Here is a 25,011-nt window from a genome sequence, read left to right on the forward strand (position 1 = left end):
GTGTGTCTCTGTCAACCGGAAAATTCGCATATGCGGCATCCACAATTGCTGTAGGTGCCAGATACCAGGGATTTTACTGTATAAAGACAGCAATATAAAGAATTGCTCAAATACAGAGGGAGGTGGGAATGGTGAGTGAAAGTCGTGGGATTTTTTAACGTCTTTATAAATATAAATCCATTTCAACTTTGACATTAAGATTTGAAATTTAATTCAATTGTAACATTGAAATTGCATCAAATAGCTTACTATATAATGAACAGAAAAAGAAAGAGGGGAAGCTCTTATTATTACTATTATTTTCTCAGGCCAGGAAAGGAACGTGTGGAAAGTGCAGCATAAGAACAGATGGGAAGGTGCAATTACAGTTATTAATGGCTGGTGGAGTTCTCCGTAAGACCTCACAATCATTAGTGCAGTGCAGTTGGGTTCGATGGCTCATTTGTGGGATATGGATAGCTCAAAAGTTTTATTTTAGACATACAGCACAGTAACAGGCTCTTCAGGTCCATGAGCCCCTGCTGCCCAATTAAACCTACAACCCACAGTATATTTATTTTGAAGGCTGGGAGGAAACTGTAGCACCCAGAGGAAACCCACACAGACACGGGGAGAACATACAAACTCCTTACAGACAGTGCCGGATTTGAACCTTGGTCACTGCTGCTTTAACAGTGTTGCGCTGACCGCCACACTAACCGTGCCTCCATTTGGTAGTGTTGACAATGTCATGACAATTATTATAATCATTCAACACAAAGGCACATCACCACAAAATAAACGATTCTGGTCAGTTTGTACTTGTTTCAACCCTACGTTTCAGTTTGTTGCCAATGTAAGAGACCAAGAAATGTGTCATAAATTCATTAGTAAGGTAATTAAACACAAGAAATCTAATTTACAGTTGTCTGTTTCTCAATCTTATGATTTGAGTAATTCTCACAACACGTGTCCAATCACTGCCTCAACACAAAAGCTACACCTTTAGGATTTGTAATTCTTGATCATTTAATTATCTGGCTTGAAAAATGAATAACATGACTAAAATCCTGTGTTGGGCTTCTATTCAATCACACAGATGACTCTTTAATAATTAAACATTAAAAATTTTTTTAAGATTGACATGGGGGGGGGATGGGGGGGTGGTGTTACTGACCCTCTCGCCAATTTGTGTCTGATCTCCCTGAGGAAGAATATCGATATCTGGCTGAAGTGAACAAGCATCAATTACGGCTCTATATCTGTGAAGAGAACAGCAAGGTGTCATTAGGAATCACTTTATTACATCCATTGAACTGACTCGGAGGAAACAGATATTTAGAAAATAGTATATACTGCCTTGGTTTTACTGAAGCCAATATGATCATGCAAACCTATACATTGTTTTGTTGATAACAATAATATTTTCCACACTACTGCATTTTATCAAAGCAAAAGAAAACAAATGGGTGAGTTTAAACCATACAATCGATATTATCATTACAGGACTCTATCAACTTCCACAAAATTATCAGCCTAACACAGATTGTAAAATATTATCAAGCCATGTTCTATTTCATACCCTGACAAATAAGCTATTTTTAAAGTTTCATTACTCTATATATTATCTATTTGAAGCAGTTTTATCTGAACATAACCAGTCTGTAGTAACTTAGTGGAGGTCTTGCATAGCTGCAATACAAAGTAATATAATGTAAAAATTATTTCAAAAGCTCCCTGGTAAACTTTTAAACTCAATATTTAGCCTTTCTTAAGTGCTGGAAAGGAACTGGCTGACTTCATGACATGTCTATTTCACAATATATGGCATTCCACTTGGCCAAACAGCCACATGATAGTGGCAGTTTGTGATGCTCTGGAGATTCTCATTAACACAGCTGAAATTACAAGGGGGATAAAATTATGAAATCACTTTATCTGTGATCTGTCGTGATCAATTGTAGACCAACACAACTAAATGAATGCCATCTTATAATCAATTAGAGCAGGGGTCTCCAAAGTGGTCGATGGGACAATCCAAGGGATCAATGAATGCCAGGGGGTTGAAAGGGACTCGATAAATGGCGGTGGGTGGGTGGGTGGGGGGGGGGGGGATCCGATTGAACTTTTGTGGTTGAAAGCAAGGGCGTGTCTACTGTAAATAGTGCCTATGACAGGGGTAGCTGTCCAGCCCCGCCACCACTCCAAGGATTCCATGCCTTGGGGTCCGTGAGGGATCAAGGATTCCATGAGGGGTTGATGGTCTAAAAAGTTTGGGGACCCTGAATTAGAGCTTTGAAGAAGATTGCAGGTGGCTTTCGTTCAACTTGGAAATTTGTCACTTGTGAGGAGAGTTCCTATGTTTCAAGTTTACTGACCCTACAAGTAATAATTGAATAATTTCAATTATTCTTAATTTTAGGGCTGGCTTCAGATATCTAGAATTCCTCCCCCCCAACTCGTTGTGTCTGCCTTGAAGAAAAACAAAACTGTAAAACACTTAGACCCTGTGAATAACAGCAAAGAGAAAACAACACCTGTCGTGGACTGTAAAGCATGGTCACATTGATGAGATAATTGGTTACAGAACCATTAAAATGTTGCAGATAGTGACAGCCATATGCTTCTGTTTGATGTGATTGTGCAACTTCCATAAATATATTACTTGTGTATCATTTGTGAAAATTAATGCATCCTCATGACCCACTCTGTCCACAGAGCATTAAAACTTTTAATAGCATTAGCTCATTACTGTCTCTCCTGTGAGGCAGTATGCAAAATTGTAAGTTAGATGTGAAGTATAGTGTACGTGTGATTTAAAAATGAGTAAAATATAATTTTGTGGACAACCTGGAGATCTCGTTCCAAAAGACTAACTGCATTTATTTCCTGCTACACAACTATCGTACCCTTACAGAGACTCTATTACCTTTGTTTATTGAAAGGATTTCCAAATGTGATGTTCTCTTCCACTGTTGTGTTTAATAACCATGGTTTCTGAGCAGCATAGGCCACAGATCTTCGTCTCCTACAAAATAACAAAATATATCAAAATAGATGTCCTGTGTGTTTAGATAAATTAAGATTTTTTTCATATATTTGGAAGATATTATGGGCTGCACTATTAGTGCAGGAGTTGGCACGATCCTGTTACAGCACTAATGATCGGGACCGGGGTTTGAATCCCCTGCTGTCTGTAAGGAGTATCTGCATGGGTTTTCCCTCGGGTGCTCCGGTTTCCTCCCACCATTCAAAACCTACCTGGGTTGTAGGTGAATTGGGTGGCTGTAATTTGGCGGCATAGGCTCATTGGCCGAAAGGGCCTGTTACCATGCTGTACATCTAAATTTTTTAAAAAATAATTTAAATTTAAATTACATGACAGTACATGGACACTTATAGAGTGATTGAAGTGCATTTTTGCCTGAAAAACTCAAACTTCTTTTTTTGGGGAGAATATTTCTATTCTCATTAGGATCTTGCAAGTCTGTGCTTAGAATTGTCAACACTCTTAACAGTTCATCAGGACCAGATACACCAATATCCATGTGTTATGTAATATTTTATTCCAAAAAAAAATCAAAACAGTAAAACCCCAGTATCCAGCACCTCTGGGGATTGGTAGATGTCAGATAAGTGTATTTTCTGCTTGAGACTTATTCTTAAAATGCCTAATACACCAGCATTAAGAATAAACATTTTAAAAGATAAAAATACTACACTGTACTTACACTGAACAAATTTCATTTGCATGAATATATAAACCTTAAAGCATTTTATTTAATTTTCATTCACATTATACTTGAAAACATTTAACTGACACTGCATCAGCAGGTCCCCACCCACCCACCATGGAGCTACCTGAAAGACAAACAATGGATAACACAGGACAAAAAAATTGTTTCAAACTATTTGCTTCCTGAAAAAAAAAGGGATTATGTTGGAAAACTTCAAGGTGAACACAATCATTTCAGGTTTGCTACATCATGTAAGAAGTTGGAGAAACATAAAATTGACTTTCATTGAATGTAGTATTTAAGCGTCTACTCGCCACAAATGCTTGTATCCCAGCTGTTGTAACATCAAGCAGACATTTCTATTATACTGAATCTTTCTGAAGCCAATAAATACTACTGTTAAGTGCACTCACTATTGCCTAAAGAACATGTGCATCAAAATGCATTTTATCTAATATCAATGTAATGCTCAGTATCTGCATATGTGAGCTGCTTTTATAGCCTGTCTGCATCTATCCTGACTAAGCATGTCCAGGTCTAAGACCATATTTGCATAGCACCTGCATTGAGTGCTTGTCCAGACATGCTTCAACTGTCCAAAACAGCTTGCTTTGTGGCTATAGTAGACTTAAAATATGACAGAAAATCACAAAATATATCTAAAAAAACAGTATGGGACAGGAAAATTATAAGGTGATATTCATGATCAGCAACCCAAAATCCATAATGCACACCCAAAAGTGTTCAGGAAGCAAAATCTTTATTGTCCAGAGTAATTCCATCACTCCCCCTCCCCTCCCCCCCAAACCTACATTTACAGATAAAGCCTCTGGCTCTTACTAAGCAGGGATAAGGAGACCCTTTAAGAGAGAATCATGACAGCAAGTGGCATCAACCACCTCTCTATCCTGGGTGACGCCACTGCTGTTTCATACATTGTCAGATTCTATCACCAATGTGTATATGTACAGATGGTAATGTAGGATGACTGTGATTGGCTGAGAGTGTAGCCACACCTACTGGCAGGTCTTAAAGGATTGCTCCTAGCCAGACCAGGTCATTCTGGACTGGTCAACCTACATGTGATAGGCTCCAGTCTTTTAGTTAATAAAAGCCTTGGTTTGGATCAACAAGTCTTCGGTTCTTTTGACGCGCTCCACAATACAACTTTATTCAAAAAGCTGCTATGAGCAAAGCACGACCAAGGCCCTCCACTGGCTGAATATTTGCTCCCATCTTCACCAAAGGTTTATGTTACTTCAGATAATTTTTACTTTCACAATTTTAAACTTGCTTAATTTTACCTATTATTTTATTTTTATTTATTTTCATGTTTAATTTTATTTTCCTTGATTTTTTTTGCCAGTTGCTTGAAGTTGTAGTTGCTTGAATTCCGGATACCAGGGGTTTTAATGTAAGTACATTGAATCCATGTATTTATGGTAGCTATTTGAGTGGCAATACATGTCATAAATTAGAAAAATATTTTCCCTAAGTAATTTGCTCATAATTTTAACAAGGCGTATGGATTTAATAATTGTCAAATTTGAATGAAATATTGTTAGTAATCCAAAATAATACACTCGTTAAGCAATCTTGCAGAGTGTAGAAGGAGTACAGCAGGGTGTTGCCTGGATGAGAGAATTAATGATTAAGAAAGGTTGGACAAACATGGATTGTTTTCTCTGCCACACCAGAAGCTGAGAGGCAACTTGATTTAAAATTATATATAGTTATCAGAAATTATAAGAGGTATAGATAGGTTAGATTTTTTCCTCTGGAAGGCAGAGCTTGAAGGGTAGAGGGAGAAAGTTTTGAAGGAGATTTCAGAGGCAGATTTTATTTCCAAGGGAGTGGTAGATATCTGGAACACACTGTTAGAGGAAGTGGGGAATCCAGGGAATGGAGGGATGCAGATCACGTTCAGAGAGATGTACAGTTTTAATTGGCCTAAAGGTCGACACAGACATCATATGACGAGGGCCAATTCCTGCGCTATATAGTTCCACGTTCCAGGAACTTTTACTTTCTATGCGTATCAAAAATAAGAAATGAATCAGATAATAATAACTTGTCTAAATGCTGCACACGTGTCTTTTCCAAAGTGGATGCACTAAGTTTATTCTCATCTAGTTCCTCTGTACTTTTAGACATTTATAATGACCTTTGTTTGCAGAAAGCCATAAACATTGTGAAGGGCTCCCCTCCCGCAATTTGTTCTCCCTCTGCCATCCAGGAAGAGGTACTGAAGCACTTGGGCCCTCACGATCTGATTATGAGACAGTTTTTTCCCCCCAAGCCGTGAGGCTTTTGAACTCTGGGGACACAGGTGCTAGCATGTGTAACATATTTATAATTGATATGTTATTAATCAAATGTTTCTGAGGTAATTTATCCATGTAAATAACCAGCTCCACAGTCCAGAGAAATGCTATCTTGTTTTCACTGTACACTATAAAGTTTATGGTATGAACGATAAATAAACGCGACTTGGGCTCCAAGAAAACTGCACAGACAAGTCATCAAGTAGTAAACACATTGCATAAGGCTGGAACATGATTTTTTTTTAAGCAAAGAGAGATCAAAGAGACACACACAACTCAGCTTCCTAATATTTGTAACTGTGGAACAACACTGAATGAGAGTTAGGCAACAGCTTTCCAGTGATGGGGAAAGAATGACAATGTACCTCACTTCAACATCAACAGCGGTGTCCTCCTCGGTACTGCTGCAATATTTTAAACAGAAAGAAGACAGTATTATGTCTGCTTAGTACAGCATAGCATCCATTAATTTAGTCACGCTTTGAAATCTGGAGACATAAATGAAAAAAAGCATTAATACACTGCAGTAAATCACAACAATCTGTAAAGTTTGACCAGCTGAGTTTCTCCAGCATTTTGTTTTTTACAGTAATACACAGCAGATTATTTGGAAATGGTATTTCCACAGAATGAGAACAATTGTCATGGAAATATTTGGTTTTTTAATGTATTCTTCTGATCTATTTACAGATTGTCAGTCATACTCATTAGATGACTCAAAAAAATTCTCAGAACGATGTAATTACTTCTTGTTCTCTTGCTTTGGGAAAATGATAGAAGATTCCAATCAGGTATAATAACTATAGCTAAATGCTATGTTTCTATTTAAAAATTCCATGGCTTCTGTTGTCCCTCCACAACAAGGCAGTCTGGAGCTTTGCACAAATGTTAACGTGATTCCTGAACCTCTTATCAGGAGGCTCTGCCAAAAGTTTTTTGATTCTCTAATGTTCAAAGGATGTGTTAAATAAATATTATAGCTTTCTCTGAGTTTTTTTAAATGTTGGTCAATAGTTGGTATTTCCTGTTGCATTTACAGAACAATCAAAAAAACTTAAATCTTGATAACTGCAGATAACACAGCTTTTAGACAAAATCATTTATTATTGAATGAATTTTTAAAATTAATTCATTCCAATCGTTATGCTCCTATTTATAAAATCATCCAAATGTGTCACGGTTAATGTAATGGTTAGCACAATACTATTTCAGCCCCAGAAACCGGGTTCAAAACTGGTGCTGTCTGAAAAGGGTTTGTAAGTTTTTCCAGTGTCTGTGTGAGTTTTCCCTGGGCGCTCCAGTTTTCTCCCAACCTTGAAAACTTATCAGCTCTTAGGTTAATTTGGGTGTAATTGGGCGGCATGGGATTAAATGGCTGGAATTGGCTTCTATTGTGCTGTATATATATAAAAAAATAAACTTGGTAAAGCACAATGGTTTCATAGAAATTAATTCACATTTGTTCACATTGTTATACACCTGCCATTTAGTCTTTGAGCCTGGGCCACCATTCAATATGAACATGGCTGAACATCTGACTTCAGTACCCTATTCATTTCTGTACCCCTTGACTTCTTTAACCACAAGGCTCACATCCAACTGCCTTTTGAATATATCTAATGAACTGGCCTTCATGACATTCTGTGGCAGGGAGTTCCACAAGTTCACAACTCTCTGAGCAAAGTTGCTTCTTCTCATCTCAGTCCTAAATGTCTTACCCCTTATCCTTAGACTGTGACCCCTTGTTCTAGATATCCCCAACATCAGGAACATAGTTCCTGAACACAACCTTTCTAGTTCTGTCAGAATTTTATACTTCTCAATGAAATCCATCTCATTCTTGCAAATTCCAATATATAACCCTATCTTTCTTCATACATCGGTCTGCCATCACAGGAATCTGTCTGGTGAACCTTTGCTGCCCTCGATAGCAAGAATGTCCTTCCTCAGATTAGGAGAGCAAAACTGTAGACCAGTGGTTCTCAACCTTTTTATTTCCACTCACATACCACTTTAAGTAATCCCTATGCCACAAGTGCTCTGTGATTAGTAAGCGATTGCTTAAGGTGGTATGTGAGTGTGAAGGGAAGGTTGAGAATCACTGCTCTAGACCTAATTATTACTGAAATATTTTGCTTGAGAAAAATTGTCATTGGCCCATTTCCTTTGAAGTTATGAAACCATGCACATAACAAGTCAATAAAGTACAATTAAAACAGTGGTTTTCAAACATTTTCTTTCCACCCACATACCACCTTAAGTAATCCCTTACTAATCACAGAGCACTTATGGCATGGGGAATTCTTAAAATGGTATGTGAGTGGAAAGAAAAAGGTTGAGAACCACTGCTGTAGACAAAGTGTGACTTCACCAAGACACGATACAACTGCAGTAACGCCTCCCTGTTTCTATATACAAAACCTCTCACAATTTGCTTTCTTCACCTTCTGCTATAGCTGTATCCCAACCTTTAATGACTGATGTACCATGATACCTAGGTCTCATTGCACCTCCCCTTTTTCTAATTTGTCATCATTCATATAATAATAATAATCTGGTTTCCTGTAATTGCCACCAAAGTGAGTTAACTCAAATTTCTCCACATTGTAATACACCTGCCAAGTACTTGTCCACTCTCCTCATCTGTCCAAGCCACCCTTCTGCCCTCTGGAATCATCCTCACAGTTCGCACTGCCACCCAGTTTAGTGTCATCCTTTATCTAGATCGATGGTTTTCAAACTGCCCCCCAACTCACATTCTACCTGAACAATCGCTATTCCATAGATGCTCTGTGATTAGCAAGGGATTAATTAAGTGATATGTGAGTAGAAATAAAAAATTTGAAAACCACTGATTTAATACCCAATTAACTCGTCATGTGCACGGTTTCATAACTTCAAAGGAAATGGGCCAATGACAATTTTTCTCAAGCAAAATACTTCAGTAACAATTTGGTCAAGAGCAGTGGTTCTTGACCTTTTTTTCCACTGACATCCCACTTTAAGTAATCCTTTACTAATCACAGAGGATTTATGGCATAGGGATTGCTTAAGGTGGAATACGAGTTTGGGGGGCAGTTTGAAAACTTCTGATTCTAGATCATCAATATATTATAATCAATTCTAGTGGGGAATATATCATAAGTTATTCATATATTTTGTAAAAGAACCAATTTATAATATACAGACATACTCTGTATAACATGGTTTTGTATAGCATTGGTTTTGATATTACATGATTTATAATTTTAATACAGTGTAGTAATATTATAATTTTAATATAGTAATAACCAGAAATTGTTACATTTTTTAATATTGCATTATCAACAGTGGTGCAATAATTTAACAATGCTCGCCACTCGACTGCATTCATTCAACTTCGTTATTGCTTAACTTATTTTAGTATCGCTCTATACTTTGAGTGGGAAGGCCTTGACTATTGTGTAATACAGGGGTATTTTAAATGTGTGGTATAAAAGTGCACCCTTACAAAAAATATGAGTGGAATAAGGAAATGCGGCGAAGGTGATTCACATAATAAAAGGTAAGTGGCTAACAATGGGAAAGAAACTGGAAATTATTAAGCAACGTGAAGATGGTGCCTCATTTGGTAAAATAGCATGAGTCAACGGCTTGAATGAATCGTCTGTTCAAACTCTAATCAAGAAGAAAGATAAAATCAAAGAACATGGAATGGCAACAGCATCTTGTATGACTAAAGTGCTCCACACACGGGGACAAAATTCCAACTTGCGTCCATTTTGAGATATAACTGATCCTTCAGTCTCAATTACGGTCGTAAGATAGGGAGTACCTGCAGTGGTAATGGGGTAGCTTAGAAAGGGATGGAAAACTAATCCATTTTTCTCTGCTCGACAATGCTCATAGAATTTGTCTGATTCAATCAGTTTTTCCTGTTGTTGAATTCCATTCTTAATAAAGTTAGATGTCATTTTTTAAAGTTGTGTCCCTTGAAAAATCCTTCTTATCCTGACATATCAAGTGTTTAAAATGTAATGTTTCTAAGTTACTTGTCAGAATGGCTTGAAAACTACAGGGACTTTGGTGTTGACAATACATAGTAAAGATTTCACCAATCCTTTTGAATTTGGAGTTGTTCAAGTGAACCAGTACGGACTTGAAGGTTATATGGTTAAAGTGATTTTTAGACATAGAAGTTCTGCAATGGAAAATATGGGACATCTTTTAAAGATTGCAACCAGAAAAGAATTCCATTAAGTCAAATGACAATTCAAGTTAAAGCAATAAACCTCTATTGGACATTAAAAAATGCAAATGAAGGGGGAAACTTGATTGGCTTTACAATTAAAAAAAAACGCATGGGGCTCGATAATGTTCGAATTAGTGGTGAGGCTCCGAGTGCTGATCGTGATGCAGCTGCGAGCTTTCAGACTGAACTAAAAGAAATGATTGACCGGGGAGGCTACAAAGATGAGCAAATTTTCAATGCTGACGAAACCGGATTATTTTGGAAAAAGATGCCATTTTAGTCCAAAAAAAATCTTAACCAGGCTATAAAGTTTTGAAAAACCGATTGACACTTGGCGGAAATGCATCTGGGGGACTTCAAATTAAAGCCTCTTTAAATTGTGTACCATTCCGAGAATCCAAATGCTCTTAAAGGCTGTACAACAAGTACACTCCCTGTAATATGGCGATCAAATAGAAAAGCCTGGGTGACCAAGACAATTGTTTGAAGAATGGTTCACAACCTATTTTTGCCCTGCAACTGAATGTTACTGCAGAAATAACCTGGATTTTAAAATGTTATTGTTGTTTGACACTGCACCAACTCATTCAACTGCTATTTCTGAGTTGAATGAAAATGTCAATATAATTTTTTTTTATCCCCAAACACAACCTCTGCTACAGCCAATGGATCAGGGTGACATTTCCAGGTTCAAGGCTTATTATTTGTGACAATCATTTTCTCTACGGCAGGAGAAAATGCCATAGCTTCAACACAGTTTTGGAAAGATTTTTACATCAAGAATGCAGTTGACGAAAAGAATCAACAATGTTTATATGAAGATGAGCTGCAAAATTAAGATGCTAATGAAGTGCCAATGAAAGAATTAATCACAGAGGAATTATCAACATTTTTCGTGTAGTTTGCGTGATGCCTTCACAGTGCCAGCAATCAGAACTGGACTGGGGTTCAAGTCCTGCGCTGTCTATGAGGAGTTTGTACATTCTCCCTGGGTCTGCATGGGTATTCTCTGGGGGCTTCAGCTTCCTCCCACCGTTCAAAACATACTGGGGGTGTAGGTTAATGGGGTGTAAATAGGGTGGCACAGACTCGTGGGCTAAAATGGCTTGTCACTGTGCTGTATGTCCATATTTTAAAAAATAAATAAATAGAGTTCGGCAAGAATTACAAAATGCTATTCAATGTTATAAAGGTATGCAATGTTGAAATAAAAGCTAAAGAATTGCACTACATTAGACAAATATTTTCCTAAATAAATAATGTTCATGCATTGCCAATAAAGATCTTTGCCATTTTTTAGTTTTATATATCCCTTTTAAATATTTTATGCATATGTTTGCATAAGAGTTCTAGGTAAAATAATAAATAATTAAAGGATTGGAACATTTAAAAATTAAAACATTTTGACAGTGCAATTTTCCATAACACTGAACTTGCTTGGAACATTAACCGGGTATGCTTGTATACAAATAATTTATGATATATACCCAACTAGTAACTGCCTACATTGTAATAACTGCAATCAGCCTTGCTATCCCTCAAGTGATGCAGGATCCAGCATCACAGAGATGCTAAAGTTGCTCTGGCCTATTTCATTAGGGAGCATTTACAGTGATTTTTGTAAAATGTTCTCAACATATGTCAGAATGTAAAGGCCACTAGCATATGGAGTGAATGAGATTGATGACTTGAATTGATTTATGAAGCACTCTATTGGTATAAGAGAGGAAAAAGATAGAAGCATGAAGTTAATAAACCCATAACTTGTTCCTCAAGCCTGGGGCATTTAGATATGAACAACAATTGCCAGTGCTGTCAGTAAATGAATACATTAAAAACAAGTACACGAGAATAAACTTTTTTTTGTAATTTTCAGCATGGAACTGGGAAACACAAAGCTGAAGGAAATTAGGATAAGTTAATGGAGTGATTATTACTGGAGGCCATACCTGACTTCTTCTGTTGATTCAACATCAGCACTTCTGGAAAATGAATGAGAAAAAAAATATGAATAGCATTTGGTCCTAATGTTTCTTTGTAATACTTGATTTGGTCTACTTGAGTCCATGGAGTCTGTGCCAGCTCTCAGAGCACATCCATCTCGCATCTCACTGCAACCCATTCCTTTCCACATCTTCTTCAATAACCACCCCATCCCATCTCCCAATCAACCTAATCTCCCGCCAGCCAACTATAATAAGGTCAATTTACAGCAATTAATTACTGGTACATGGAAAGAAACAGGAGCTCCTGGGGAAAATACAAGCAGTAATTGGAAGACAACATGCAATCTCCTGACAGACAGCACCTAAGATCAGAATCAAACCTAGGTCACCTGAACTTTTTGATAAGAGCACTAACTTTAGCACCACTGTGTAGCCCTTGGACAAACTGACTAAAAGAGGAATTTTCACGATGTCATTCAAAACTTCAGCATGTTTCAACAACTTTTGCTGCCAAACATTGATGTATAGTCACTATTATTATAGGGGTGGAAAAGCAACATACAATGTGTTCACAGCAAGATCCCAAAAATGCTCCGAAATAAGTAATTATATCATCTCCATTTATAAAAATAGAACAGGACAGGCTCATATTCCTTTAAAAATATACTAAACCCACCCTCCCCCATAACCCTCTATTTTTCTTTCACCCATATGCCTGTCTAAGAGTCTTAAATGACCATCCACCACCATCCCTGGCAAGCCATTCCAGGCACCCACAACTCTTTATGTAAAATCTTACCCCTGATGTCTCTCCTAAACTTCCCTCCCTTCACTTTGTACATATGTGCTCTGGTGTTTGCTGTACCTGCCCTGGGAAACAGGTGCTGGCTGAACACCTTATCTATGCCTCTCATCATCTTGTAGACCTCTATCAAGTTTCATCTCATCCTTCTACGCTCCAAAGAGAAAAGTCTGCTTAACCTTGCCTGATAAGACTTACATTCCAATCCAGGTAACATCCTGGTAAATCTCCTCTGCACCCTCTCCAGAACTTCCACATCCTTCCTATGATGAGGTGACCAGAACTGAATACAATATACTCTGAGTGTGGTCTTACCGGAGATTTGTAGAGTTGCAACATGACCTCTCTACTCAATCCCCCTATTAATGAAGCCCAACATCCCATAGGTCTTAGTTTAGATGTCATTTAAGGGATAAATCCTGCAGTGAGTAAATTGTTCACTCTGTACTTTGAGCAATGTTATGATATTTACCTGAGAATGTAGACAGGGCCTCTGCTTCACACTGCATCTGAAAGATGCTGTCATGAATAAGGACACCTCATCATGTTTGTTACATCCTAGAGCGAGTAATGGCAAGGAACAAGTTTGTAGTTCTGCCTCTTTGCAACCCAGTTTCCCAAAGGGCAAATGGAATATGGGTAATGTATTTGTTATTATAATTGTTATATTTCTTTTTTTGTTAAAATTACAAGATGGGATTGTAATGTTTGCTGAATGTTGAATTTACTTTATAATACAGATCTGGAAATATGAAGATGTATAGGACAATTATGAAGCATGCACCTATGATTAGTTCAACAGGTGAACAAAGCCCTTCCAATTTAGGACAATATTCTGATGATATTCACCAGGATCAATACCTGTTCCAGAAGACATTTCCTGAATTTTTCTGCATTTCTCCAAGAATTGCCAAGAGCAGGGAAGATTTGCCACATCCTACCTGACCAACGATCATGGTTAGCTGCCCTGAAAAATAAAAGGGAACTATTTCAGCTTTATAGTTCCTCAACGTCACTCTGGTATTTAGCATTGGTTGAATTGTTCCTGATCAATAATAAGGAGGGATTTTCAACTCTGGTTTCCCTATACATTCCAATACCACTGGAAATTAAAATGTGAGAATAGGATATCCGTCATGGTTGCAGTTATCAAGTAACCTCAGGACAAAAAGGAGAGGTCTTTCTTATAGTACATGCCAATTATCCACTCATTTGTTTCTGGACATATTTGAAGGTTAAAAAGAAAGTCATTTAATAAATAACTCACCACGTAAATGGAGTGGGGAAGGGGGAGGAGTCAAGCAGAAAAATACAATTCTTCTGAACAATCCCCAGAATCACTGTCTGAACAAAACTACCAGTAATCCATTGCTTACAGGGGTTCTTTCAGTGTCCAAACACACAAGACCAGTCCAAGAGGTCTACTTAACCATCTAAAACATTTCCCATTTCTGCCACAAACATTTTATTGCAGTCTAAAACCCAGTAATTTTATTAGACCCTTTCCAAACCACTAAGAATACAATTTAGCAACAGCTCCATTTGCCTGTATGAAGAGCAACCTTTCTTTCTATGACCCCAACAGAAAACCTTGGGAAAATTCAACAGGACATGTAATATAATGACCAACTTCATTAACAGAAACTTTACATTACCCAGAGGTTACAGGGGTTGTTTGGTGAAAATCACAATCAAAACAAAAAGAGTTTATAATTGAGGTTTTTTTTTTAATTCATGATTCATTTAGTTCACTTTTTATCCTACCATGAGGAATCTTGATATCAATGTTAGACAGGGTTGGGGCTCCATCGGATGTCCAGGTAAAAAATCCATTTGTTACCTGCATTCATATGAAACAAAATAGAAAACTCTGTAAGATACAATTATTTTAAATGACAAGATCAATATTAGTACTTCTTGAACTGCATGCCCAGATTACAGCAACATCATTTACCACACTGACATGCCCTTACGGTGGTGTAAGCACTGTGCATTGATTTGTACTGCAGTTAGTTAAATTGCAGCAAAGAACAGTGAAAAAGGAATATAATCATTACCAGTCCCACCGTTCAATTAAATCATGATTCATTTGGATCTTTCATTAACACATCTTGATTCTGCAACCACATCTATTAAGTTCAATGTTCAAATTTCAATTGTTCTCACCTCAACAACTTTTCCACAAAGGCAGAGAAGAATTGAATTTCCACAAGCCATTGTGCCAAGAAAATGATATTTGATTTTCCCTCTTAAAAATTATTCTCATTTTATGATGTTCCTCTCTTGTTCTGGAGACCCCTGCTGGAGCATACAGTTTCTCCCCATCAATAAAATGCTAATACTTTTAAAGATTTCAATTAAGCCCCCTCCTCACAATGCTAAAATAATCTGTATCTATCCTTCTTGTAATTTAACTCTTCAGGTGAATTCTGCACCCTTTCCCCACCCCCATAAAGGCTATGATGTCATGGATCTGGAGAAAGAAAGTCAGTTGGAGGTGTAAGAAGATGGAGGGAAACAGTGGGCCACATTTTCTTTGTGCAGTTGGAGGAGGACAGTTTTTTTCCTTGCTCAATGAAACTAATTTTTAATACTTGCCCTTTTGGGTTTTTTTTTCATCTTGCCCATTATATTTTACCAATCGTGCTCAGCAAATCATACATGCTGGTTCTACACTCAAAATAGGGTCGGATCAGCAACACTGAAGCTCCCTCTTGCTTCAGACAGTATTTTGACTGCCTAATGGGTAACAAGAGTGAATATATCAGCAAACCTGGAATGATTACTTGGTCAGTCACTCCTACATCTTGGGAGTCATTATCAAGCAAGAGCTAATGAGGCATGCCATATGAACATAGTGGTAAAAAGGAGCATGGCAGTGGTTGGCATTTGTAAAAGGATTTGAAATATACTTACCTTGATGTGAGACTGGGAGAAGCAAGAACTCAGTTAACGACCATTACACTCCAGCTTCTGGCCTCCTTGATATAATTTCTGCCCCTCCCCTCCCTAACTGCAGCCAGCCTCTGCTGTGCTTTATCTCCAAACTTTTGCTGTCTTCTTCACGTAATAAATTAGGCTGGAACTTGTGTGGCACCTAAAAGATCACACTTCAACAGGAAGGTGCTCACTAGTGTTGTGCCTGAGACCTGTCAGTGAGATCTCTCTCAGTACAATGCCCAAAAATCGCATGGTGTGCTGGCAGTTTTAGAGAGAAATGAAGTGGGGAGCAGTGGAGAGGAATAAATGTCAGAGAAAGAATTGGAAGAAGTGAGTCTGGATTGGGGTTGCTCAGGGGTGGTGGGGGGGAGTGGGTGGAAGTGGTGTTGGATGGAAACATGCAGGCAGAGAACTGAGTGCTCTTGGAACGGGAATTGTGTGAGCAAATGCAAGAAAACAACTTAAAGGAGTATCTCTCTGGAATAGACCTCAAACTACACAGCAATTCAAGCTTAACAATCAATGCCTGTGCAAGTATTTACCTAATTTTGATGAAAAACACTCTTTTAGGTTTAATTTAAACTCTGTTTCAACTGTTCCAATGAGTTTGTGATATGTTTCAGATCTCATTGAATTATGCCACTTGATGCACAGAATTGATAAGTCAAATTACCTCCGAGCGAGCTTTAACAATGCCATGATTCTGAGATCCAGTGATATTTTTTCAAGGGTGACAATATCCTTAGATAATTGCAACAGTGAAATACTTCTAAAATATAGGAACATTGTGAAATATAAACCTGCACCCTAAAGTTAGCAAAGCTTCATTAAAGTATAAGTAAAGTAACTATTATAAAAAATAGATATTAGTGACAATTATTTCACCTTTATAAATTCATCATCTCCTTCTGTGTTGCTTATTTGCTGTCTGGGTTGAGGTTCGTATTTTTGCCATCCCTCCTTGGTGGGCCGTTTGCGGTTAATAACTTTAAGGGGCTGTGCAGGAGTGAGTGGAAAACCGAAGGGTAAATTTTCATTGCATTAAAAGTGCTAATTAAATAAATACAAAATTTCTTGCTTGAAACCTATGAATACATTCCAAGCAGCTCATGCATGGGAGTACAGACAATGTTAAAGACAAATGTGATGAAATTTCAGTCACTGGGTTGTTGTACTGTATAGCAGATGATGAAGATTTAGGAATGATAAAAGGGAGCTGGACAGACAGAGGAGCTTGCTGGCTGGATGCATTGCTGCAATGCTAACTTGTACTCACTACAGTCTGGTATTTCCTATTCTTTTCAGTGTTCAGCTGCACCACAACTCTGCTCTGATCCTCTCCGATTTCTTCACTGGAGAAAAATTCACCAAGTTTTTGTACACTGAAAAAAAGTGACAATTACTACAAAATTACAAGCCATGAAGAGAATGAGAAGTATGTTTAAACTACTCCTGCTTATGCTTATTTTAATGTTTATAAAAAGTACAATCCAAGATGAGAAATGTTTCAAAAGCTCTTTTGTTATATGTTCACTGATTTTCATTTAGATGAATGAACTGATTTTTTTTGCAACAAGTCCATAGGCACTCATAGGCATGAACTCAATTCTATTACCTTCCCTGTATGTGTATTTTATTTTAGTTCATCCATACTGGCATGCTAGGGTGGCCAACTTACTTCTGGACAGGACATGTTTCCTCCAATTTTACCTTTGAAAGGTCATCAGTACATTAGTCAAGAAAACACTGAATGCACCGTATATTTCGGCATATAAATTGAGTCGTAAAACCCTCAAAAATCACTCAAAAAATGAGGGTCAACTTATACGCCAGATATACTTTTGAGACCTTAAATTCACCAAAAAAAACCCAGATTCATGTCGATTCAGTGTACAAGTCGATGTTAGAAGCACCTCCCCACCGCTGGCTCTGCCGCTCCCCGACGCCTCCCCACCGTTAGGTGCCACCATAACTGCTCCTACCTAGGATCCCGATGTCGCCACTCCTGCCTGGTAGGCTGAGGTTCCTGCTCCTGCCAGGAGCACGATGTTACTGCTCCAGTCCCGTTGGTCATTGCTCCTCTGACTCGGTAGGCCGAGGTTATTTTTTTTAACTTAATTTACAACTTTATTACTTGCAATTGGGGTATTTTAAAACATTTTGGGTTGTTCTTGGGAGATCTGGACACCCCGAAAAATGAGGGTCGACTTATACACCAGATATACCATAAAATCATAAAATGAGGCCAAAAAAGTGGGGTCGACCTATCTGCCGGTTGACTTGTATACCAAAATATATGGTATTTCTCCTCACTATGCACCATTGATGAAACACTCAGTTGTCTTCTTTTACAAGAAAATGGTAGAAATATTTTTTTTAAAGACTGATTTTAAACAGTTTAAAAATAATCAGGAATAATTTTTTAAACCCCTCCATGCAGTACCACCACCATTACCAAACCCCAATATTTTTACAAGGATAAGAATTAGGGCAAAGATGACCTTCCATCTTAATCTCACTCACTTTTACTTATCCTAAACTGATGTTAAAATGAAAGTCACTACTCAATAACATCAAAAATAAAATTCCACCTTGCTCCTCCCCATCCACCATTTTTTTTTTGGGCACTTGCTGACACTTTTTCATACCTTTGATGAAGGGCTCAAGCCTGGAACATTCGTTATGTATCTTTGCAACAATAATGACACTGTTTGACCAGCTGAGTTTCTCCAGCATTGTGTTTTTACTTCAACCATGGTGTCTGCAAACACGACACCTCATGGGCCAGAAAGTATAGTTGTGCCAACACCAAATCTTATTGCCTCCCAATGCCAACACTCCTTCTTACTCTCAGTATGAGCTTAAACTTTTCCCACTGCAGGAATAGTGCAGTTTTAGGTCCGTGCATCCCAGTCTCCAGCCTTCTGACATAAGGAAGGTACAGTACAACTCCGATTATCTGAAATGGTTGGGACCGGGCCTATGTTGGATAATTTTTTTTCAGAGAACTGATCATTTTTTAAAAAAAACAGCCCAGTAGCAACAGCAAATTACTTGTAACAGTGTTTAAACAACAAGTGTCAAGGGAAGGCTTTTTAAGCATTAAAATAATATTTAATTCTCACCAAAAAAATTGCTGGCTACCACCGATCACTGACACCTCCCCATCGAGGCCCCGCTCCTGCCGGGAGTGAAGGACCCCGCTGCTGCTGGGGGGCTGCTCTCCTTGATGAAGCTGGGACAAGGGATTCTTCTGACCACTTGCAGCCAGGAGACAACAGCTCAGAGTTTGAGTGGGAGAGTTGGAGAGAAAAGTCAATAGGGGAAGGTAAAGAAGAAATGGAAAGAGAGGGGGGAGGGAATTACCTGAAACGAAGACAATTGTTGTTCTAATTTCACGTCGGATGAATTTATTTTTCAACCTGTGAGGTCAGTTCAGCTCCAAAAAAATTTTTGGATAAATGAGGATTTCTGATTTGCTTCAGATATCCTCATTTATCTGAAATTTAATATTTTTTCAGATAAATGAGGATTTTGGAGTATCTGATGTTGGATAATCGGAGTTGTACTGTTTTATAGAAGATGAGGAAGCCTTAATAATTGACTACATAGTGAAAATGAACACAGAGTTGCTGGTACAATATTGAATATTTTTGAGCAAGTTTACTTTGCAAGACTCTCTACATACTGGATGTTATTCATCTTGTTTGTATTTAGGCATTGCAAAGGCATTAAGTAGAGCAAAATATCTAACCACATGTTTAAACTACATTTTACCTCACTAAAGCTTTGACAGTCGAACGAACCACACTTGAGAGCAGGAAGAGGGGAGTGACCAGAATGTGGAAAAGAGAGAGTGAGGCAAAGGCCACTGCTGGTGAGAGGTCTGCGTCCTCATAGAGGTGAGTGTGAACGACAAAAGTCTTTTGATAAATCAGAAAACAAAGTTAGCTCTCTATAAGTTGATGATAATATAATAAAATAATAACCCAAAAAACATGCAAGCCTGCCTACTCTTGTCCAACAGAGGCATCTGAATTTCAATCAATAATCACCAGATAAGTGGACAGATAAAGTTCATAAAACAAATTCACATCAATTCTTTTCCCTTTGGTTCATCTGCTCCTTATGAGATTTGATGCTAAGTTTTGGTTGAAAGTACTTTAGGAGTTTTTAATTCTGTGACATGCAGTTATTGGACAAGTAAATCAGTTTTAGAAATCTATGCTGAAAAAATGAATTTTGTTACATTAGATACTGTGGTGCATGGAAGCACTAGTGTATTTTGTCATGTACGGTATGATTGTAGACTTCCGGAGGCCCAAGGTTGACAATTCTCCATTTCACATCAACAGTTCCATTGAGGAAAGAGTGGAGGGCACAAAGTTCGTTGGCATGCATATAAGGAACAACCTATCCTGTATTCACAGCTCCTCCTCATTAGTCAGGAAGGAGCAGCAGTGTCAACGCTTCCTTAGTAGACTGAGAAGGGCAAGACTACTGGCTCTGATCTTGATAACCATTTACAGGTCCACAATTGAGACTGTCCTGTCTGGTTGCATCATTGTGTGCTATGATAGCTGCTACCAGATCATTAAAACAGCTAAGAGGATCACTGGGGTCTCCCTTTCCTCTAATGCCACTATTTACTGGGGAGCATTATTGAAATACTTATATAGGTGTGTAACAGTCGAATTTTGTGGACCAATTTTTTTAATTTAACATTTAGGGCAGTGGTTCTCAACCTTCCTCTTTCCACTCACACACCGTTTTAAGTATTCCCTATGATATAGGTGCTCTGTGATTAGTAAGGGATTGCTTAAGGTGGTATGTGGGTAGAAAGAAAAGGTTTTAAAACCACTGTTTTAATCGTACCTAATTGACTTGTTATGTGCATGGTTTTACTAATCACAGAGCACTGATGGCATAGGGATTATTTAAAGTAGCATGCGAGTGGAGAAAGGTTGAGAACCACTGATTTAGGGGGGATCACATATTACTTTTGACTGCGCCAAGTCCCTGTTTCGTACAGGGTGTCGGGAGCTTGGATGGGCGGGTGGGAGGCCACGGCCTAGGCGAGAGTCACGGTTGGGGTGTCGGGAGTTTGGATGGGCAGGCGGCTGTGGCCTGGATAAGAGATGGCAGCCGGGCATCAGGAGCTCGGATGAGCAGGCGACCAGGAGAGTTGGAAACTTGGATGGGTGGGCAGCCAGAGCCAAAAGTAGGGAGCTTAACTTTCACAAGTGATATATGAAAAATACCAGATTTTTGGGCCAATTATGGGGGGAGGGGGTGTGGACTTTTACACGGTATCAACTATTTCATGTGAAAGGGCTTAATGAATTATAGAAGACCCGCTTCATTCAGCGCACAGTATCTTTAACCCACTACCATTAGAGAGGAGGTACAGGGCATCAAAATCAGGACTACATTATGTGAGACTGATGAACTGTATCCAAAGTATTTACTTTGATTCTTTTTATGCACTGTGTATTGAGTGCTTATGTGTGTATATCATGGTCTGGAGAGATGCTGTTTCATCGAATAGTATATGTACAACCAGATGATAATAAAGTGGAACTTCAACTATAGGGTTTGTCCACATGAATGTGTTCTGTATATCAGTGAAGATCAGGTTCATCACCAGACAGATAAGGAGAACAAGACGAGCATTATTTCTCATAATTAAATTTTGAAGCAGGTGATCATCCACCTCCAGTTATATTTGTCATATGGACCGAAAAATTTAAGGAGAAATAAAATAAGAAAAAAATATTGAAATCCAATTACTAAGTAAACTACCCACATATTAATATTTTGAACATTAGTATTCATGCAGTCTAAGGAGATGATTTGTCAAGGGAATATTGGTTACTCACTGTGAGGACTGCCGCAATGGGTATTGCTGCATTCATGAAAACTGCAAATAAGGAGAAAACCTTTTGAAGCAACAAAATGAAAGCAACTTTGTACTCATGGCTACAAAAAATAACAGTAAAATATGTCTTTCTCAAGAAAACTGAATTAAAGGCTATGTTCAATCATCTAAATCAGTGGTTTTCAACCTTTTTCTTTCCACTTACATACTATTTTCAGTAATCCCTATGCAATAAGTGCTCTGTGATTAGTAAGGGATTGCTTAAATTGTATGTGAGTGGAAAGGAAAAGGTTGAAAACTACTGTTTTAATCGTACTTAATTGACTCATTATGTGCATGGTTTCATAACTCCAAAGGAAATGGGCCAATTACAATTTTTCTCAAGCAAAATATTTCAGTAACAATTGCGTGTAGAGCATTGGTTTTTAAAGCACATAACAATTACAGTACGGAAACAGGCCATCTCGGCCCCTCAAGTTCGTACTGATCTCTAAGAGATCTCCTTTTTGCCCATAACTCTCCAATTCCCTTCCACTCACATACCTATCAAACTTTTCCTTAAATGACAAAATTGACTTTGCCGCGACCACCTCTTCCAGAAGGTCATTCAACTCAGTTCCCTCCCATGTTACTTCTAAACCTTTGCCCCCTAACTCATAACCTCTTGTTTGAATCTCACCTACCCGCAAGGGAAAGAGCCTATTCACATCAACTCCATCTATCCCCCTCATAATTTTAAATACCTCTATCAAATTCCCCCTCAACCTTCTGCACTCCAATGAATAAAGACTTAATTGACTCAATCTTTCTTTGTAATCTAGATTCTGAAATCCAGGCAACATTTTAGTAAATCTTCTCTGAACCCTCCCTACCTTATTGATATCTTTCCTATAATTTGGTGACCAGAACTACACAGTATTCTAAATTTGGCCTCACGACTGCCTTGAATAGACTCAACATCACTTCCAAACTCTTATATTCTATGTTTTGATTTATATAGGCCAGCATACCAAAAGCTTTCTTCACCATTCTATCTATATGAGATTCCACCTTCAAAGAACAATGAACTGTTATTCCTAGATCTTTATGTTCTTCTGTATTTCTCAATGCCCTCCTATTTACTGTATATGTCCTGTTTTAATTATTCTTTCCAAAATGAAGCACTTCATACTTATCTGTATTAAATCCATCTGTCATCTTTCAGCCCACTCTTCTAAGCAGTCCAAATCCTTCTGTAATCTCTGAAAACTTTCTTCACTATTCACAACTTCACCTATCTTTGTATCATCCACATATTTACTAATCCAGTTTACCACTCCATCATCCAAATCATTAATGTAAATGACAAATAACAAAGGACCCAATACTGATCCACGAGGCACACTTGTTACCGGCCTCCATCCTGACAGTCAGTTGTCCATCATGACTCTCTGGCACCTTCCTTCTAGCCACTGTTGAATCCATTTGACTATTTCAAAATTAATACCCAATGCCTGAACCTTCCATGTGGAACCTTATCGAAGGCCTTACTGAAATCCATATAGACATATGGATTACTTAAAGTGGTATAGGGATTACTTAAAGTGGTAACTGAGTAGAAAGAAAAGGTTTGAAAACCACTGATCAAAATGATGAATGTTGATCCATGTCTTTCCGTAGCAGATATATCTACTGCTTTAGAGAAACAAACATTGTAAATGCTGGAATCTTGAGCAAATAAAGAAAAGGTGGCAGGACACAATGTGGGTAGAAATGGTCAGTCACCATTTTGGGTTGGGATCATTTCTCTCAACCAGAGTCTCCCTAGCTTCTCATTGTTTGCAACACTGCATCATCTTCTTTCCTTGACAGTTATACTCTGATACATTTATCCCATGTGGTGAACTAATTTACAAAAAGGGTCCATCAGGAAAAAATAAGTCTGGTTGTATCAAAGCCACCCTGAGACTGGTCAGAAGAGTTGTAACTAAGCTTGACAGTTAGTAGATGCCAAAAGCAAAGTAAGTTGTGTTTCTGGTGAGCTAGGATTTTTTTTTAATGAGGGAAGAGATGCCATTTTCGATTTTTTTGTTGGTATGTGGAAATTTCTTTCCTTGGGAAATGTGAATCTCTGGAATTCTCTTCCCCAAGAATGGGGAAGATTGGATCATTCGATATATCTGAGGTCATAAGACAGATAAATAAAAACATTGGACAATGAAGATTTTGCTTCCTGAACACGTTTGGGGGTATTTTATGGATTTTGGGCTGCTGATCATGAAAATCACCTGAAAATATTCATATCATGTGCCATTTTTTAGATATGATCTATTGCTTTGGTGATTTCCTGACATATTTTAAGTCTACTTCAAGCACACAAAACCATGAAGTGCAACATGTCATCAAAAACTTATTTTTTGCATTCCCATTTGGACCTCTTCCCTGCTGATCTTGGTGCAGTCAGTAACAGACATAATGAAAGGTTTCACCAGAACATTGCAACCATGGAAAAGTGTTATCCAGGCAACTGGAATCCATCAATGCTAGCTGATGATTGTTGGACACTGACATGAGAGGCATCAGATGCTAGGTACAAATGAAAATCAGCGGCAAATCATTTTTAGGTCAGTTGAAGTAACGCAAAGTATCAGCATCATTATGTGATTAATTGGCACAATGCCTTTTCAGTGCCAACAATTGGGACTGGACTTGGTTTGAATTCCATGCTGTCTGTAAGGAGTTTGTACGTTCTTCGTGGGTTTTCTCCAGGGTCTCTGATTTCCTCTCACCCTTTAAAAACATACCAGGGTGTACGTTAATGGGGTGTAAATTGGGCAGTATAGACTCATAGGGCTGAATTGGCCTGTTACAGTGCAGTATGTCTAAAATTAAAAAAAATTAAATTTAAAAATATGGTAAATTCAATAAAAGTTAATTTAATATTTCTCCAACTTCCTATGTGATACAGCAAATCTGAAATTACCTTTGTTTTCAGCTTGAAGTTGTCTATCATAATCCCCAATTTTTTCTTCAGGAAGCAAACCTTTTGAAAAAATTTGTTGTCCAGTGTAATTGAAAGATCAATAAATTGAAATCTACGGTGAACAGAAGAGGCCAACGTAGATCAGCCATGATCAGATTGACTGAGAGGGCTGGGCTCAGCGAGTCTAAGCCACAAACGAAGGGTTCTGCTGG

The 25,011-nt window shown here is 38.0% G+C and overlaps 1 protein-coding gene across 3 annotated transcripts in view; it reads right to left on the reverse strand.

The window, feature by feature from the left end:
* abcc8 (ATP-binding cassette, sub-family C (CFTR/MRP), member 8) overlaps positions 1-25,011 on the reverse strand; it is a 136,247-nt gene that overhangs the window by 42,777 nt on the left and 68,459 nt on the right. For 2 of the 3 annotated variants that reach the window (XM_069898411.1, XM_069898420.1), the window contains exons 11-20: positions 21,839-21,879; positions 19,737-19,882; positions 17,236-17,341; positions 16,845-16,955; positions 14,784-14,859; positions 13,881-13,986; positions 12,221-12,253; positions 6,406-6,444; positions 2,909-3,007; positions 1,157-1,241 (exon numbers count right to left, since the gene is read on the reverse strand). In XM_069898411.1, the coding sequence (XP_069754512.1) occupies positions 1,157-1,241; positions 2,909-3,007; positions 6,406-6,444; positions 12,221-12,253; positions 13,881-13,986; positions 14,784-14,859; positions 16,845-16,955; positions 17,236-17,341; positions 19,737-19,882; positions 21,839-21,879 (842 nt within the window). The remainder of the gene's footprint in view (positions 1-1,156; positions 1,242-2,908; positions 3,008-6,405; positions 6,445-12,220; positions 12,254-13,880; positions 13,987-14,783; positions 14,860-16,844; positions 16,956-17,235; positions 17,342-19,736; positions 19,883-21,838; positions 21,880-25,011) is intronic. The other variant, XM_069898430.1, reaches the window with a different exon arrangement.

The sequence above is a fragment of the Narcine bancroftii genome, chromosome 1, assembly GCF_036971445.1.
Source record: "Narcine bancroftii isolate sNarBan1 chromosome 1, sNarBan1.hap1, whole genome shotgun sequence".
NCBI lineage: Eukaryota > Metazoa > Chordata > Chondrichthyes > Torpediniformes > Narcinidae > Narcine > Narcine bancroftii.